Source organism: Ips typographus, linkage group LG10, assembly GCF_016097725.1.
Source record: "Ips typographus isolate SLU linkage group LG10, UJ_Ityp_2.0, whole genome shotgun sequence".
NCBI classification, from domain to species: Eukaryota; Metazoa; Arthropoda; class Insecta; order Coleoptera; family Curculionidae; genus Ips; species Ips typographus.
In genome coordinates this window covers 3454150-3472474 of record NC_138431.1, presented here as the reverse complement: position 1 = coordinate 3472474, position 18325 = coordinate 3454150, and the positions used below count along the sequence as shown (strand labels likewise).

The 18325-nt window shown below is 33.0% G+C and overlaps 2 protein-coding genes across 2 annotated transcripts in view; one reads left to right on the top strand and one right to left on the bottom strand.

Moving 5' to 3' along the window:
• Positions 1–440: 440 nt before the first annotated feature.
• NC2alpha (negative cofactor 2 alpha) lies at positions 441–4848 on the bottom strand. Its single transcript, XM_081987950.1, has 5 exons — positions 4693–4848; positions 4558–4630; positions 4263–4400; positions 4046–4207; positions 441–868 (listed from the first exon to the last, which is right to left on the bottom strand). The coding sequence occupies exons 1-5, from the start codon at positions 4732–4734 to the stop codon at positions 612–614; spliced, it is 672 nt and encodes a 223-aa protein (XP_081844076.1). The 5' UTR covers positions 4735–4848; the 3' UTR covers positions 441–611.
• Positions 4849–5026: 178 nt separating this feature from the next.
• LOC145734527 (condensin complex subunit 3-like) overlaps positions 5027–18325 on the top strand; it is a 32681-nt gene continuing 19382 nt past the window's right edge. Inside the window, exons 1-5 of the mRNA XM_081987949.1 lie at positions 5027–5226; positions 5284–5490; positions 5548–5685; positions 8922–9044; positions 9100–9237. Of these exons, the coding sequence (XP_081844075.1) occupies positions 5110–5226; positions 5284–5490; positions 5548–5685; positions 8922–9044; positions 9100–9237 (723 nt within the window). The 5' untranslated portion in view covers positions 5027–5109. The remainder of the gene's footprint in view (positions 5227–5283; positions 5491–5547; positions 5686–8921; positions 9045–9099; positions 9238–18325) is intronic.

Sequence of the window (18325 nt, the reverse complement as noted above, 5' to 3'; positions counted from 1 at the left end):
CACTCTATTTACTTGGGCAGTCACTTGAGAAGTGTCAAAATTGTTTCTACAAAACTTGAAAGACATTTCCAGTCACTTCAAATTACTTTGATTTTTGGAGCCTGTGGGCAAAACAAGCTTTAACGTGGCCGAATAATCAAGGCAGCTGAAAGCCGTAAAAAAAAAAAAACTTTGACGTATATGACATTTGTCATGTGACACTAGAACTCCATTTACTTTTAGAATCACGTGACAATTGTCACAATAGCTCTGCCATGAAGATGAAAACTACATTCTCCCTCCAGTACTACAAGCAAACTGTAATCTTTAATTTTTACAGCATGTCATGTGTCTGTTGAACAAATTTTGACAGTTTTGAGGTAACTGACAGTTGTCACGTGACAGCTTAAATAACTGATGGGCTCCTAATTTTCTTCCCAGAAACGTCAATTAAACCACAATTTTCAAAGAAAATAAAATGTATATTCTTTACAGTTTACAAACATCTTCACTTAATCAAAAATTACAAATTATTAACTAAACAAATCTTTACAAAAATCCACTTTTGCGACAAAGAAAACCGTTTGTTCCGTCCTATTCACGCACAAAAAAAAACTGTCCAAAATTAACGGCTAATTATCGTAGTCTTCGTCAATACACAAATTCCCTCCCGCACCGCCGGCAGAGAGCGCCACTTCCGGTGACGTCACCGGTTGCGCGTCAATGTCGCGCGAGTCGATGGTCACGTGCAACTTTGACGTTTCCTGTGACGTAGTTCGCAGCAAATTGTCCACCGAAAAGTTCAGTCGGCTGTTTTGTGACAGGTCCGGACCGTACTGAATGACAGGCGTTCGGCTCGTTGACGTTTCTCGAGGAACGAAAGTCGACGCTGTAAATTCGGTTAGTATTTTGCCTTGTTGCCAAATCGGTCAATTTCAATATGTTAATCAGAAAAATGCGTCAAGGGTGGACAAAACAAGTCTAGTTTTGTAAAATATCGACGAATAAAGTGGATTAATACAATTACTCACTGTCAAATGTCATATTAAAAATGTCAACTGTCTTTTACACAACCGTAGAGCGATAAAGTGAAATCATTCTTCAGAAATGCTTTTGTTACTATATTCAATATCAGAAACGTTTGTAACCTAACCTAAACTTGACTTTACAGCACAATGGTTATTTTAAATAGTTGACAAGCTGTTTTCTTCAAAAAATTAATTTTGTGAAAAGTTCAAACTTTGACACCGCTTTTCTCCCTGACTATACCAAATTTAAAGTGTTTTTTGAGGTTATTGGATAGAAAATTTAATGACGATTCCAAAAATGTGCTTAAAACTGTCATTTTGTCACTCTAAGTAGGTTTTACAAGTGATTTTGTCCCTGACTGTCTTTTTAAACTGTGTTTCTGGCAATTAAAACTTTGACACCGCTTTTCTCTCTGACTGTACCAAATTTTGTGGTGTTTTTTGAGTTTATTGGATAGGAAATTGAATGAGGATTCCAAAAATGTGCTTAAAACTGTCATTTTCTCACTCCAAGTGGGTTTTACAAGCAATTCTGTCCCTGGCTGTCTTTCAAACTGTGTTTCTGACAGCTAAAATTTTGACACTGCTTTTCTCCCTGACTGTACCAAATTCTGGGGTGATTTTTCAGGTTATGAGATAGGAAAATTATTGGGGATTTCAAAAATGTGCTTTAAACTGTCATTTTGTCACTCTAAGTAGGTTTTACAAGTGATTTTGTCTTTGACTGTCCTTATAAACTGTGTTTCTGGCAGTTCAAATATTGACACTGCTTTTCTCCCTGACTGTACCAAATTTTGTAGTGTTTTTGAGGTGATTGGATAGGAAATTTAATGAGGATTCCAAAAATGTGCTTAAAACTGTCATTTTGTCACCTTAAGTAGGTTTTACAAGTGATTTTGTCTTTGATTGTAATTACAAACTGTGTTTCTGGCAGTTCAAACTTTGACACCGCTTTTCTCTCTGACTGTACCAAATTTTGTAGTGTTTTTGAGGTGATTGGATAGGAAATTTAATGAGGATTCCAAAAATGTGCTTAAAACTGTCATTTTGTCACTCTAAGTAGATTTACAAGTGATTTTGTCTTTGACTGTCCTTATAAACTGTGTTTCTGGCAGTTCAAATATTGACACTGCTTTTCTCCCTGACTGTACCAAATTTTGTAGTGTTTTTGAGGTGATTGGATAGGAAATTTAATGAGGATTCCAAAAATGTGCTTAAAACTGTCATTTTGTCACCTTAAGTAGGTTTTACAAGTGATTTTGTCTTTGATTGTAATTACAAACTGTGTTTCTGGCAGTTCAAACTTTGACACCGCTTTTCTCTCTGACTGTACCAAATTTTGTAGTGTTTTTGAGGTGATTGGATAGGAAATTTAATGAGGATTCCAAAAATGTGCTTAAAACTGTCATTTTGTCACCTTAAGTAGGTTTTACAAGTGATTTTGTCTTTGATTGTAATTACAAACTGTGTTTCTGGCAGTTCAAACTTTGACACCGCTTTTCTCTCTGACTGTACCAAATTTTGTAGTGTTTTTGAGGTGATTGGATAGGAAATTTAATGAGGATTCCAAAAATGTGCTTAAAACTGTCATTTTGTCACTCTAAGTAGGTTTTACAAGTGATTTTGTCTTTGACTGTCCTTATAAACTGTGTTTCTGGCAGTTCAAATATTGACACTGCTTTTCTCCCTGACTGTACCAAATTTTGTAGTGTTTTTGAGGTGATTGGATAGGAAATTTAATGAGGATTCCAAAAATGTGCTTAAAACTGTCATTTTGTCACCTTAAGTAGGTTTTACAAGTGATTTTGTCTTTGATTGTAATTACAAACTGTGTTTCTGGCAGTTCAAACTTTGACACCGCTTTTCTCTCTGACTGTACCAAATTTTGTAGTGTTTTTGAGGTGATTGGATAGGAAATTTAATGAGGATTCCAAAAATGTGCTTAAAACTGTCATTTTGTCACTCTAAGTAGGTTTTACAAGTGATTTTGTCTTTGACTGTCCTTACAAACTGTGTTTCTGGCAGTTCAAACTTTGACACCGCTTTTCTCTCTGACTGTACCAAATTTTGTAGTGTTTTTGAGGTGATTGGATAGGAAATTTAATGAGGATTCCAAAAATGTGCTTAAAACTGTCATTTTGTCACTCTAAGTAGGTTTTACAAGTGATTTTGTCTTTGACTGTCCTTATAAACTGTGTTTCTGGCAGTTCAAATATTGACACTGCTTTTCTCCCTGACTGTACCAAATTTTGTAGTGTTTTTGAGGTGATTGGATAGGAAATTTAATGAGGATTCCAAAAATGTGCTTAAAACTGTCATTTTGTCACCTTAAGTAGGTTTTACAAGTGATTTTGTCCCTGACTGTCTTTTTAAACTGTGTTTCTGACAGTTCAAACTTTGACACAACATTTCTTCCTGACTGTACCAAATTTTGTGGTGTTTTTTTAGTTTATTGGATAGGAAATTTAATAAGGATTCCAAAAATGTGTTTAAACTGGTTATTTTCTTACTTCAAATCTGTTTTACCCACAGAAACACAATTTGTCAGCCACAAAATCCACTTGGAGTAAAAAAATGGCAGGTTTAAGCACATTTTTGGAATCCTCATTAAATTTCCTATCCAATATACTAAAAAAACACCACAAATTTTGGTACAGTCAGGGAGAAAAGCAGGGTCAAAGTTTTAGCTGCCAGAAACACAGTTTGAAAGGACAGTCAGGAACAAAATCACTTGTAAAACCTACTTAGAGTGACAAAATGACAGTTTTAAGCACATTTTTGGAATCTTCATTAAACAACAACCATAGAGCGCTAAAGTAAAATCATTCTTTAGAAATGTTTATCAACTACAGTCAATACACTTTACAGCTTGATGGTTGTTTTAGACAGTTGACTTTTGATTGATGATTTCCTGTTTGATTTTTCTGCCCATTTTTTGACGTTTCTGTCAAACTTGACATTTTAGCTATCAGGTAAAAATAAACAAATTTAGATCCTTTTCTGATCCTTGCAGTGTCCACCCTGTAAATTACACTTACAGGCACCCTGAAGACTTTTTCTTTTCTCTTTGGGAGGCGGCCTCGGCTCGACTGGGGTCCCCGGTTCCTCCCGAATACACCCGAAATCAACGTTCGACTCCGCCAAAGCGTTGTTTTCGTTGTCTTCCTGGATGCTTGCATCCGGAATATTCTTCACCAAGTCTACACAACGTCTTAAATTTGAACCACCCTGTATATTAACATGTTCGGGAATTACCTTTGAGAAAGTCGAAACGACTTTCCGAGAGGATACACTGTTTCATATGGGACGGTGTCAGTGTTTTTGCATTTCTGCTTTGTGTAATTTGTGATGATTTCTTCAGGAGGGATTCAATGAACATTTCCAGTGCTTTAGGTGGATATAACGTTAAGGAAAGTGTTTTACAACAATTAATTAATATAAAAAACATTTTTGATGGTACAAACTGTGACACTCCATGGTGCCCATTTTCACTACTTTTTAAAGTATTTAGGAGGTACAAACACACAAAATTGCTATTAAAAAAGGATATAGATTATAACTGGTACTGCCTGGGCCACTTTACCGACTTCCTCGTCAGTTTGCATGATTTTTTTGATACGACCCTAAAAAAAAACCAAATCACCCCTACAACTGCAACAATGAAAACAAATACCGATTCACTTACGGCCGGAAAACGGGCATTGTACTTTTTCTTTTTTGAGGGCATCGCACTGAATTATTCACTCAAAATATGTTTTTATACAATGTTTTTAATAAAAATTATTAAATGACCTGACTAATCTGACAGATTGAGGTTAACCACCAATAATCCTCTTTTCTTTTAGGTTAGGTTGTTAGTTTTGACAGCTGACTGATGACAAGCCTGTGTGGTGCCGTCCTACTCTAATAACATGTGACAGAGCAGGACAAGTAAACGCCAACTGAACCAACCAATCACAAGCCAATCTGTTATGTTTAAAAACTTTGGTCCGTTTTGTTTTGTTTACAACTTTTTACCAAGTTATACATTCTCAATTATATACATTTTTCTGGTATTTAATGCGTGCAAATTGGGGTTTTGTTAGTGCAGCAAGTGTTGAAAATGACAATTCCCGGATTTGAAGTGCGGGAGGAGGTTTTGGAGATTCTGCAGGCCTCCCAAATGTCCAGCGGCTGCCACCAGAAGAACTGTATGGTTTTACGCAAAATTTACGAAAAGGTACTAGCAACATTCACTTTTTCTTCACCTACATTAACCTAATAATTTACTCTGGAGGCTGGAGTAGAGCATTTCTGGAATTGTTTAGAAAAACCCCTTCGAGTAATCCTGCATGCTGATATGAAAGGGAACAACGTGTACCACAACAGACTGACTGATTTCCTAGGAAAATTTTGTGGGGTGCTGTCTCGGACCGTACAGAACGATCCTACAGACACAATTGATCACCCTGTGATCACCAAATTGTTTACATTTTTACTACAAGTTAGTAGTACAACAGTATTGAGTAAATGGCGTAATTTTGGCTGATTTTCTTTTTAGCACAGCACTCACAGGTTGGACAATGTGAGATTTTGGTCTTGCTGTCTAATTAACAAGTTTACGGAGCATTTAAATGGTTGTGAAGTAAGCCAGGAATTTTCGGATAATATTCAGGAAATGCTGCAAGACAGGTTAACGGTAAGTTTCTCTTTAAAATAGATCACCCTGTAACAAGGAATTTACATTGGCTGTGTTGCCAAAGTTAATTTTTGAGTAAAAATAGTCAACTTGACCCTCTAAATTCTGTCATAGTTGGGCACTACTAATTTGTTGTTGGTTTGGTGTTTATTGTGCAATAACTACCTAATTGGTAACTTTTACTAAAACATTCTAATTCGAGGCTTAAAAAGTATTTTAAAAGCTACACAGTGGTCAAAATTAGAACTCTGTAACTGTCAAAATAACCGATTTACAAGCTGTCAAAGTTGGCACTACTAATGTGTTATTGTTTTGGTGTTTATCGTGCAACAACTCCCTATTTATTACCTTGTGTGTTGTGACGTAACCACAAAAAAGTGTTTTATTGTCACGTGATAACTATCACGTACGTCACAACTGTCATATATATTATCTATGCAGGCAGTAAAGCTATAAAGTTAGGTAAGTCTGAGACACTTTGCTTGCACAGGCAAATAACAGATGAACTAGCTTTACGTCGAATATTTTGACAGTTGTCATTATAAAGGGTTTTATAATCAACGTGACAGCTCTCATAGAAACGTCAAATAACTGCCGTGAATATGTCATAACTGTCAAAGTTTGCGTATATTGACTGTGGAGCTGTAAAACTCTTTTCTAATAAAGACAGAGGTTAAAATGGTGTTAATAGTTTAGTGGTGACTATTTTGACAGTTGTGACGTAACCTTAAGATGGAAAAGTGTCTTAATGTCACGTGATAGCTGTCATCTACGTCATAAATGTCAAATAATGACCTATATGGCCAATAGACCTATAAAATAGCAAGTTTGAGGCACCTTGCAGCGGCAAAAACAAGAAGTACTGACATCACCTCGAGTTATTTGACAGTTGTGACGTAAATGTTAACATTCAAGTGTCACATGAAAACTGTCATATAAACGTCACAACTGTCTTTATTTGTCAAACTACAAGGAGGGACAAACTTATAACTGTTAGAGTGCAGAGAACAGAACATTCAATTCGGGTATTTTGACATTTGTGACGTCAGAGCGTTCAACGAACTGTCAAATTTGGACATGAAAATGTAATGTGACGGTAGCGTCACGTGACGACTGTCAACTGTCGCAAATACGTCACACAACTGTCGTAATTTTCCTACCCTACATTGATGGAACTATAAAAGTGTGAAGCAATTCACTTATACTGGGCAAAGACAAGATAAACTTTAATAGCTTCACGGCCAGTGTTTTGACAGTTATGAGGCAAATGTCAACGTTAAAGTGTTGTGTCAGAGTTTAAACGATATCAATTAGGGCGATATTGCATTGAAAAAATCAAATTAGTAATTGTCAACAACGTCAACTTTGACAGCTCGTAACTTGGTTATTTTGACAGTTACAGAACTGTAGTTTTGACCACGGTGTAGCTCTTGAAGTTCTCTGCTTTAAATCCCCGATAAGTGGGTTCTACAGGCAATTTTGTCTCTGACTGTTCCTTCAAATGGTGTTTCTGTCAGTTCAAACTTTGATACCAATTTTCTCCCTTACTGTACCAAATTGTGTGGTGTTTTTTAGGTTATTGGATAGGAAATTTAATGAGGATTCCAAAAATGTGTTTAAAACTGTCACTTTCTCATTCCAAGTGGGTTTTACAATCGATTTTGTCCCTGAGTGTCTTTTCAAACTGTGTTTCTGGCAGTTCAAACTTTGACACTGACTGTACCAAACTTTTTAGTTTTTTTTTAATGTTTTTGGATAGCAAATTTAATGAGGATTCCAAAAATGTGCTTAAAATCGTCATTTTTTCACTCCAAGTGGGTTTTACAGGCAATTTTGTCTCTGTTCTTTCAAATGGTGTTTCTGTCAGTTCAAACTTTGATACCAATTTTCTCCCTTACTGTACCAAATTGTGTAGTGTTTTTTAGGTTATTGGATAGGAAATTTAATGAGGATTCCAAAAATGTGCTTAAAATCGTCATTTTTTCACTCCAAGTGGGTTTTACAGGCAATTTTGTCTCTGTTCTTTCAAATGGTGTTTCTGTCAGTTCAAACTTTGATACCAATTTTCTCCCTTACTGTACCAAATTGTGTAGTGTTTTTTAGGTTATTGGATAGGAAATTTAATGAGGATTCCAAAAATGTGCTTAAAACTGTAATTTTCTCATTCCAAGTGGGTTTTACAATCGATTTTGTCTCTGACTGTCTTTTCAAGCTGTTTCTGGCAGTTCAAACTTTGACACTGACTGTACCAAACTTTTTAGTTTTTTTTTAATGTTTTTGGATAGCAAATTTAATGAGGATTCCAAAAATGTGCTTAAAATCGTCATTTTTTCACTCCAAGTGGGTTTTACAGGCAATTTTGTCTCTGTTCTTTCAAATGGTGTTTCTGTCAGTTCAAACTTTGATACCAATTTTCTCCCTTACTGTACCAAATTGTGTAGTGTTTTTTAGGTTATTGGATAGGAAATTTAATGAGGATTCCAAAAATGTGCTTAAAACTGTAATTTTCTCATTCCAAGTGGGTTTTACAATCGATTTTGTCTCTGACTGTCTTTTCAAGCTGTTTCTGGCAGTTCAAACTTTGACACTGACTGTACCAAACTTTTTCGTTTTTTTTAATGTTTTTGGATAGGAAATTTAATGAGGATTCCAAAAATATGTTTAAAACCGTCATTTTTTCACTCCAAGTGGGTTTTACAGGCAATTTTGTCTCTGTTCTTTCAAATGGTGTTTCTGTCAGTTCAAACTTTGATACCAATTTTCTCCTTTACTGTACCAAATTGTGTGGTGTTTTTTAGGTTATTGGATAGGAAATTTAATGAGGATTCCAAAAATGTGCTTAAAACTGTCACTTTCTCATTCCAAGTGGGTTTTACAATCGATTTTGTCCCTGAGTGTCTTTTCAAACTGTGTTTCTGGCAGTTCAAACTTTGACACTGACTGTACCAAACTTTTTAGTTTTTTTTTAATGTTTTTGGATAGGAAATTTAATGAGGATTCCAAAAATGTGATTAAAACAGCAATTTTTTTACTCCAAGTGGGTTTTACAGGCGATTTTGTCAAACCAAACAACTCGAAACTTATTCCTTACAATAAATAGGGAGTTATTGAATTTAGGCTTTGTACTTTGTACGGTTTGACGCTTTTCATTCGCTCTGCTTGTTGCATAGTGTCAAATTTGACAGTTCTGGATCTGTCATAATCGTTTTTTTTTCTGTAATTTACTCATATTTTAGGACGACAAAGGCATAATTAGGCAACAAGCAATTCTAGCGCTCTACCGATTTCAAAAGTTGGACGATCCTAACGATTCGCTGACTGCCAAATTTCTCGTTTTACTAAACGACAGTCAAGCTAAGGTATCAAGCAAATTTTCGCCAATTTCCTAACCTCAATAACGTAAATTTTCCTTAGATTAGGCAACTTGCAACCGAGAAAATCGCCGTTAATCATACAACACTAAGTCACCTTATCAAACGCACAAGGGATGTGGATTTTAAAGTGAGGTTAACGGCATTTCAGAAAGTTTCCACTTTAATTCGGGCCATTAAGGTGAGTTTTATTTTTTTTTTTTAGGGTTTTTGTATCACTTTTATGCGCACCAATAAGAATCTATCCTACAGTTTTATTTAAAAAAAATAAATAAAAATTGTCCAATTTTGTCATTTATTTGCAGAACAAGGTCAGTTTTTCACAAATTATTTTGCACGGAATTTAATTTTTTACAAAAAACTTGTGTATTTTTGCCCTAAACCGACTCTGGAACGAGTTATTTGGTTGCAAAAGCATTTTTTGATTTTTCCAGTCTTGATAGAGAATTGTTTGTTCAAATTTGTTTTTTGAGTCAGTTTTCAAGTGAACTATCACACTTACAGCCTGAAAACTGATTAGGAAACCAAATTTTGACTTGGATACTTCAAATGTTGCTTTGAAAACTTTATATTCACTCCGTATCAATGAAAATTGATCTAAAATTTGTATTTTGAGTAAGTTTTCATGATTTTCAAGTAAACTATCACACTTGCAGCCTGAAAATGTATTACCAAACCAAATTTTGACTTCCAAACCTTGAATTCTGCCTTGTAAACCAAATTTTGACTTCAAAACATTGAAAAGTGCGTTGGAAACCAAATTTTAACTTCAAAACATTGAAAACTACCTTGGAAATCAAATTTTGACTTGGACACTTCAAATGTTGCTTTGAAAACTTTAGATTCACTTCATATCAATGGAAATTGATCTAAAATTTGTATTTTGAGTCAGTTTTCATGATTTTCAAGTGAACTATCACACTTACAACCTGAAAATTGATTAGGAAATCAAATTTTGACTTACAAACCTGGAAAACTGCTTTGGAAACCAATTTTTGACTTCAAAACCTTGAAAACTGTCTTTGAAACTAAATTTTGACTTTAAAACCTTGAAATCTGCCTTGGAAACCAAATTTTGACTTGCACACTTCAAATGATGTTTTGAAAACTTTAGAATCACTTCATATCAATGGAAGTTGATCTAAAATTTGTATTTTGAGTCAGTTTTCATGATTTTCAAGTGAACTATTACACTTACAGCCTGAAAATTGATTAGGAAACCAAATTTTGACTTCAAAACCTTGAAAACTGCCTTGGAAACCAATTTTTGACTTCAAAACCTTGAAAACTGTCTTTGAAACCAAATTTTGACTTTACAACCTTGAAATCTGCCTTGGAAACCAAATTTTGACTTGAACACTTCAAATGATGTTTTGAAAACTTTAGAATCACTTCATATCAATGGAAGTTGATCTAAAATTTGTATTTTGAGTCAGTTTTCATGATTTTCAAGTGAACTATCACACTTACAGCCTGAAAATTGATTAGGATACCAAATTTTGACTTCAAAACCTTGAAAACTGCCTTGGAAACCAATTTTTGACTTCAAAACCTTGAAAACTGTCTTTGAAACCAAATTTTGACTTTACAACCTTGAAATCTGCCTTGGAAACCAAATTTTGACTTGAACACTTCAAATGATGTTTTGAAAACTTTAGAATCACTTCATATCAATGGAAGTTGATCTAAAATTTGTATTTTGAGTCAGTTTTCATGATTTTCAAGTGAACTATCACACTTACAGCCTGAAAATTGATTAGGAAACCAAATTTTGACTTACAAACCTTGAAAACTGCCTTGGAAACCAATTTTTGACTTCAAAACCTTGAAAACTGTCTTTGAAACCAAATTTTGACTTCAAAACATTGAAAACTGTCTTGAAAACCAAATTTTGACTTGGACACTTCAAATGTTGCTTTGAAAACTTTAGATTCACTTCATATCAATGGAAATTGATCTAAAATTTGTATTTTGAGTCAGTTTTCATGATTTTCAAGTGAACTATCACACTTACAGCCTGAAAATTGATTAGGAAACCAAATTTTGACTTACAAACCTGGAAAACTGCTTTGGAAACCAATTTTTGACTTCAAAACCTTGAAAACTGTCTTTGAAACCAAATTTTGACTTTAAAACCTTGAAATCTGCCTTGGAAACCAAATTTTGACTTGAACACTTCAAATGTTGCTTTGAAAACTTTAAATTCACTCATATCAATGGAACTTGATCTAAAATTTGTAATTTGAGTCAGTTTTCATGATTTTCAAGTGAACTATCACACTTACAGATTGAAAATTGATTAGGAAACCAAATTTTGACTTCAAAACCTTGAAAACTGCCTTGGAAACCAATTTTTGACTTCAAAACCTTGAAAACTGTCTTTGAAACCAAATTTTGACTTTACAACCTTGAAATCTGCCTTGGAAACCAAATTTTGACTTGAACACTTCAAATGATGTTTTGAAAACTTTAGAATCACTTCATATCAATGGAAGTTGATCTAAAATTTGTATTTTGAGTCAGTTTTCATGATTTTCAAGTGAACTATCACACTTACAGCCTGAAAATTGATTAGGAAACCAAATTTTGACTTACAAACCTTGAAAACTGCTTTGGAAATCAATTTTTGACTTCAAAACCTTGAAAACTGTCTTTGAAACCAAATTTTGACTTTAAAACCTTGAACTCTGCCTTGGAAACCAAATTTTGACTTCAAAAACTTGAAAACTGCATTGGAAACCAAATTTTGACTTCAAAACATTGAAAACTGTCTTGAAAACCAAATTTTGACTTGGACACTTCAAATGATGTTTTGAAAACTTTAGAATCACTTCATATCAATGGAAGTTGATCTAAAATTTGTATTTTGAGTCAGTTTTCATGATTTTCAAGTGAACTATCACACTTACAGCCTGAAAATTGATTAGGAAACCAAATTTTGACTTACAAACCTTGAAAACTGCTTTGGAAATCAATTTTTGACTTCAAAACCTTGAAAACTGTCTTTGAAACCAAATTTTGACTTTAAAACCTTGAACTCTGCCTTGGAAACCAAATTTTGACTTCAAAAACTTGAAAACTGCATTGGAAACCAAATTTTGACTTCAAAACATTGAAAACTGTCTTGAAAACCAAATTTTGACTTGGACACTTCAAATGTTGCTTTGAAAACTTTAGATTCACTTCATATCAATGGAAATTGATCTAAAATTTGTATTTTGAGTCAGTTTTCATGATTTTCAAGTGAACTATCACACTTACAGCCTGAAAATTGATTAGGAAACCAAATTTTGACTTACAAACCTGGAAAACTGCTTTGGAAACCAATTTTTGACTTCAAAACCTTGAAAACTGTCTTTGAAACCAAATTTTGACTTTACAACCTTGAAATCTGCCTTGGAAACCAAATTTTGACTTGAACACTTCAAATGATGTTTTGAAAACTTTAGAATCACTTCATATCAATGGAAGTTGATCTAAAATTTGTATTTTGAGTCAGTTTTCATGATTTTCAAGTGAACTATCACACTTACAGCCTGAAAATTGATTAGGATACCAAATTTTGACTTCAAAACCTTGAAAACTGCCTTGGAAACCAATTTTTGACTTCAAAACCTTGAAAACTGTCTTTGAAACCAAATTTTGACTTTACAACCTTGAAATCTGCCTTGGAAACCAAATTTTGACTTGAACACTTCAAATGATGTTTTGAAAACTTTAGAATCACTTCATATCAATGGAAGTTGATCTAAAATTTGTATTTTGAGTCAGTTTTCATGATTTTCAAGTGAACTATCACACTTACAGCCTGAAAATTGATTAGGAAACCAAATTTTGACTTACAAACCTTGAAAACTGCCTTGGAAACCAATTTTTGACTTCAAAACCTTGAAAACTGTCTTTGAAACTAAATTTTGACTTTAAAACCTTGAAATCTGCCTTGGAAACCAAATTTTGACTTGCACACTTCAAATGATGTTTTGAAAACTTTAGAATCACTTCATATCAATGGAAGTTGATCTAAAATTTGTATTTTGAGTCAGTTTTCATGATTTTCAAGTGAACTATCACACTTACAGCCTGAAAATTGATTAGGATACCAAATTTTGACTTCAAAACCTTGAATTCTGCCTTGTAAACCAAATTTTGACTTCAAAACATTGAAAAGTGCGTTGGAAACCAAATTTTAACTTCAAAACATTGAAAACTACCTTGGAAATCAAATTTTGACTTGGACACTTCAAATGTTGCTTTGAAAACTTTAGATTCACTTCATATCAATGGAAATTGATCTAAAATTTGTATTTTGAGTCAGTTTTCATGATTTTCAAGTGAACTATCACACTTACAATCTGAAAATTGATTAGGAAACCAAATTTTGACTTACAAACCTGGAAAACTGCTTTGGAAACCAATTTTTGACTTCAAAACCTTGAAAACTGTCTTTGAAACTAAATTTTGACTTTAAAACCTTGAAATCTGCCTTGGAAACCAAATTTTGACTTGCACACTTCAAATGATGTTTTGAAAACTTTAGAATCACTTCATATCAATGGAAGTTGATCTAAAATTTGTATTTTGAGTCAGTTTTCATGATTTTCAAGTGAACTATCACACTTACAGCCTGAAAATTGATTAGGAAACCAAATTTTGACTTCAAAACCTTGAAAACTGCCTTGGAAACCAATTTTTGACTTCAAAACCTTGAAAACTGTCTTTGAAACCAAATTTTGACTTTACAACCTTGAAATCTGCCTTGGAAACCAAATTTTGACTTGAACACTTCAAATGATGTTTTGAAAACTTTAGAATCACTTCATATCAATGGAAGTTGATCTAAAATTTGTATCTTGAGTCAGTTTTCATGATTTTCAAGTGAACTATCACACTTACAGCCTGAAAATTGATTAGGAAACCAAATTTTGACTTCAAAACCTTGAAAACTGCCTTGGAAACCAATTTTTGACTTCAAAACCTTGAAAACTGTCTTTGAAACCAAATTTTGACTTTACAACCTTGAAATCTGCCTTGGAAACCAAATTTTGACTTGAACACTTCAAATGATGTTTTGAAAACTTTAGAATCACTTCATATCAATGGAAGTTGATCTAAAATTTGTATTTTGAGTCAGTTTTCATGATTTTCAAGTGAACTATCACACTTACAGCCTGAAAATTGATTAGGAAACCAAATTTTGACTTACAAACCTTGAAAACTGCTTTGGAAATCAATTTTTGACTTCAAAACCTTGAAAACTGTCTTTGAAACCAAATTTTGACTTTAAAACCTTGAACTCTGCCTTGGAAACCAAATTTTGACTTCAAAAACTTGAAAACTGCATTGGAAACCAAATTTTGACTTCAAAACATTGAAAACTGTCTTGAAAACCAAATTTTGACTTGGACACTTCAAATGATGTTTTGAAAACTTTAGAATCACTTCATATCAATGGAAGTTGATCTAAAATTTGTATTTTGAGTCAGTTTTCATGATTTTCAAGTGAACTATCACACTTACAGCCTGAAAATTGATTAGGAAACCAAATTTTGACTTACAAACCTTGAAAACTGCTTTGGAAATCAATTTTTGACTTCAAAACCTTGAAAACTGTCTTTGAAACCAAATTTTGACTTTAAAACCTTGAACTCTGCCTTGGAAACCAAATTTTGACTTCAAAAACTTGAAAACTGCATTGGAAACCAAATTTTGACTTCAAAACATTGAAAACTGTCTTGAAAACCAAATTTTGACTTGGACACTTCAAATGTTGCTTTGAAAACTTTAGATTCACTTCATATCAATGGAAATTGATCTAAAATTTGTATTTTGAGTCAGTTTTCATGATTTTCAAGTGAACTATCACACTTACAGCCTGAAAATTGATTAGGAAACCAAATTTTGACTTACAAACCTGGAAAACTGCTTTGGAAACCAATTTTTGACTTCAAAACCTTGAAAACTGTCTTTGAAACCAAATTTTGACTTTACAACCTTGAAATCTGCCTTGGAAACCAAATTTTGACTTGAACACTTCAAATGATGTTTTGAAAACTTTAGAATCACTTCATATCAATGGAAGTTGATCTAAAATTTGTATTTTGAGTCAGTTTTCATGATTTTCAAGTGAACTATCACACTTACAGCCTGAAAATTGATTAGGATACCAAATTTTGACTTCAAAACCTTGAAAACTGCCTTGGAAACCAATTTTTGACTTCAAAACCTTGAAAACTGTCTTTGAAACCAAATTTTGACTTTACAACCTTGAAATCTGCCTTGGAAACCAAATTTTGACTTGAACACTTCAAATGATGTTTTGAAAACTTTAGAATCACTTCATATCAATGGAAGTTGATCTAAAATTTGTATTTTGAGTCAGTTTTCATGATTTTCAAGTGAACTATCACACTTACAGCCTGAAAATTGATTAGGATACCAAATTTTGACTTCAAAACCTTGAATTCTGCCTTGTAAACCAAATTTTGACTTCAAAACATTGAAAAGTGCGTTGGAAACCAAATTTTAACTTCAAAACATTGAAAACTACCTTGGAAATCAAATTTTGACTTGGACACTTCAAATGTTGCTTTGAAAACTTTAGATTCACTTCATATCAATGGAAATTGATCTAAAATTTGTATTTTGAGTCAGTTTTCATGATTTTCAAGTGAACTATCACACTTACAATCTGAAAATTGATTAGGAAATCAAATTTTGACTTACAAACCTGGAAAACTGCTTTGGAAACCAATTTTTGACTTCAAAACCTTGAAAACTGTCTTTGAAACTAAATTTTGACTTTAAAACCTTGAAATCTGCCTTGGAAACCAAATTTTGACTTGCACACTTCAAATGATGTTTTGAAAACTTTAGAATCACTTCATATCAATGGAAGTTGATCTAAAATTTGTATTTTGAGTCAGTTTTCATGATTTTCAAGTGAACTATTACACTTACAGCCTGAAAATTGATTAGGAAACCAAATTTTGACTTCAAAACCTTGAAAACTGCCTTGGAAACCAATTTTTGACTTCAAAACCTTGAAAACTGTCTTTGAAACCAAATTTTGACTTTACAACCTTGAAATCTGCCTTGGAAACCAAATTTTGACTTGAACACTTCAAATGATGTTTTGAAAACTTTAGAATCACTTCATATCAATGGAAGTTGATCTAAAATTTGTATTTTGAGTCAGTTTTCATGATTTTCAAGTGAACTATCACACTTACAGCCTGAAAATTGATTAGGATACCAAATTTTGACTTCAAAACCTTGAAAACTGCCTTGGAAACCAATTTTTGACTTCAAAACCTTGAAAACTGTCTTTGAAACCAAATTTTGACTTTACAACCTTGAAATCTGCCTTGGAAACCAAATTTTGACTTGGACACTTCAAATGTTGCTTTGAAAACTTTAGAATCACTTCATATCAATGGAAATTGATCTAAAATTTGTATTTTGAGTCAGTTTTCATGATTTTCAAGTGAACTATTACACTTACAGCCTGAAAATTGATTAGGAAACCAAATTTTGACTTCAAAACCTTGAAAACTGCCTTGGAAACCAATTTTTGACTTCAAAACCTTGAAAACTGTCTTTGAAACCAAATTTTGACTTTACAACCTTGAAATCTGCCTTGGAAACCAAATTTTGACTTGAACACTTCAAATGATGTTTTGAAAACTTTAGAATCACTTCATATCAATGGAAGTTGATCTAAAATTTGTATTTTGAGTCAGTTTTCATGATTTTCAAGTGAACTATCACACTTACAGCCTGAAAATTGATTAGGAAACCAAATTTTGACTTACAAACCTTGAAAACTGCCTTGGAAACCAATTTTTGACTTCAAAACCTTGAAAACTGTCTTTGAAACCAAATTTTGACTTCAAAACATTGAAAACTGTCTTGAAAACCAAATTTTGACTTGGACACTTCAAATGTTGCTTTGAAAACTTTAGATTCACTTCATATCAATGGAAATTGATCTAAAATTTGTATTTTGAGTCAGTTTTCATGATTTTCAAGTGAACTATCACACTTACAGCCTGAAAATTGATTAGGAAACCAAATTTTGACTTACAAACCTGGAAAACTGCTTTGGAAACCAATTTTTGACTTCAAAACCTTGAAAACTGTCTTTGAAACCAAATTTTGACTTTAAAACCTTGAAATCTGCCTTGGAAACCAAATTTTGACTTGAACACTTCAAATGTTGCTTTGAAAACTTTAAATTCACTCATATCAATGGAACTTGATCTAAAATTTGTAATTTGAGTCAGTTTTCATGATTTTCAAGTGAACTATCACACTTACAGACTGAAAATTGATTAGGAAACCAAATTTTGACTTCCAAACCTTGAAAACTGCCTTGGAAATCAATTTTTGATTTCAAAACCTTGAAATCTGCTTTGGAACGCAAATTTTGACTGGGATACTTCAAATGTTGCTTTGAAAACTTTAGATTCACTCCGTATCAATTAAAATTGACCTAAAATTTGTATTTTGAATCAATTTTCATGATTTCCAAGTGAACTATCACACTGACAGCCTAAAAATTGATTAGCAAACCAATTTTTTACTTTAAAACCTTGAAAACCTTAGTTTCAGTTGTCTGCCAGTCTTAAACATGATAAATGTTGCTTTAGACTACTTTAGAATATACAGTAATGTTGCAACATGATAAATTACTCTTTGCTAACTTTATTTCTGTTTAAACTTCCCTGAAACTGTTTAAAGAAGAATTATTCTCGTTTAACATGATAACGGCCACTTATTGTGATTTTCACATGTTTTACAAATAATAAATGTGGTTTTGCTTGAAATAGCAATGTTGCAACATGATAAATTACGACTAGCAATGTACTAAAAAGTGGTTTAAAGACAATTATTGCAATTTTAGCATGATAAAAGTGTTTTATAACATTTTGAAAGCGATAAATGTTGCCTTAAACTGCACTGGCATGTCGCAACATGATAAACTAATGTTTACTTAAGTTAGTTTTGGTTTAAATGTACAAGACTTTAATGAAGTGAATTTCCAACGTGATAAAAGGTTTTTGCTGCTGTTTTAATTGGTTTTGAACATGATAAATGTTGCCTGAAGCTGTACAGGCATGTTGCAACATGATAAATGTTCTTTACTGGCCAATACATGATAAATGTTGCAAGTGAGTCTAGTTTCTTATATTTTACCAGTTAAGAAACAACCTGGTTTGTCAAATAGTAGATCTTATTGGTGCAGATCGTGCATTTCATGCAATTTTTGG

Coding starts and splice junctions, on each gene's coding strand:
- NC2alpha (XM_081987950.1), bottom strand. CDS start 4,734: ATGCCCTCAAAAAAGAAAAAGTACAATGCCCGTTTTCCGGCC. Junction 4,631..4,692: donor ACAATGCCCGTTTTCCGGCC/GTAAGTGAATCG, acceptor GTTTTTTTTTAG/GGTCGTATCAAAAAAATCAT. Junction 4,401..4,557: donor GGCAGTACCAGTTATAATCT/ATATCCTTTTTT, acceptor CGTTATATCCAC/CTAAAGCACTGGAAATGTTC.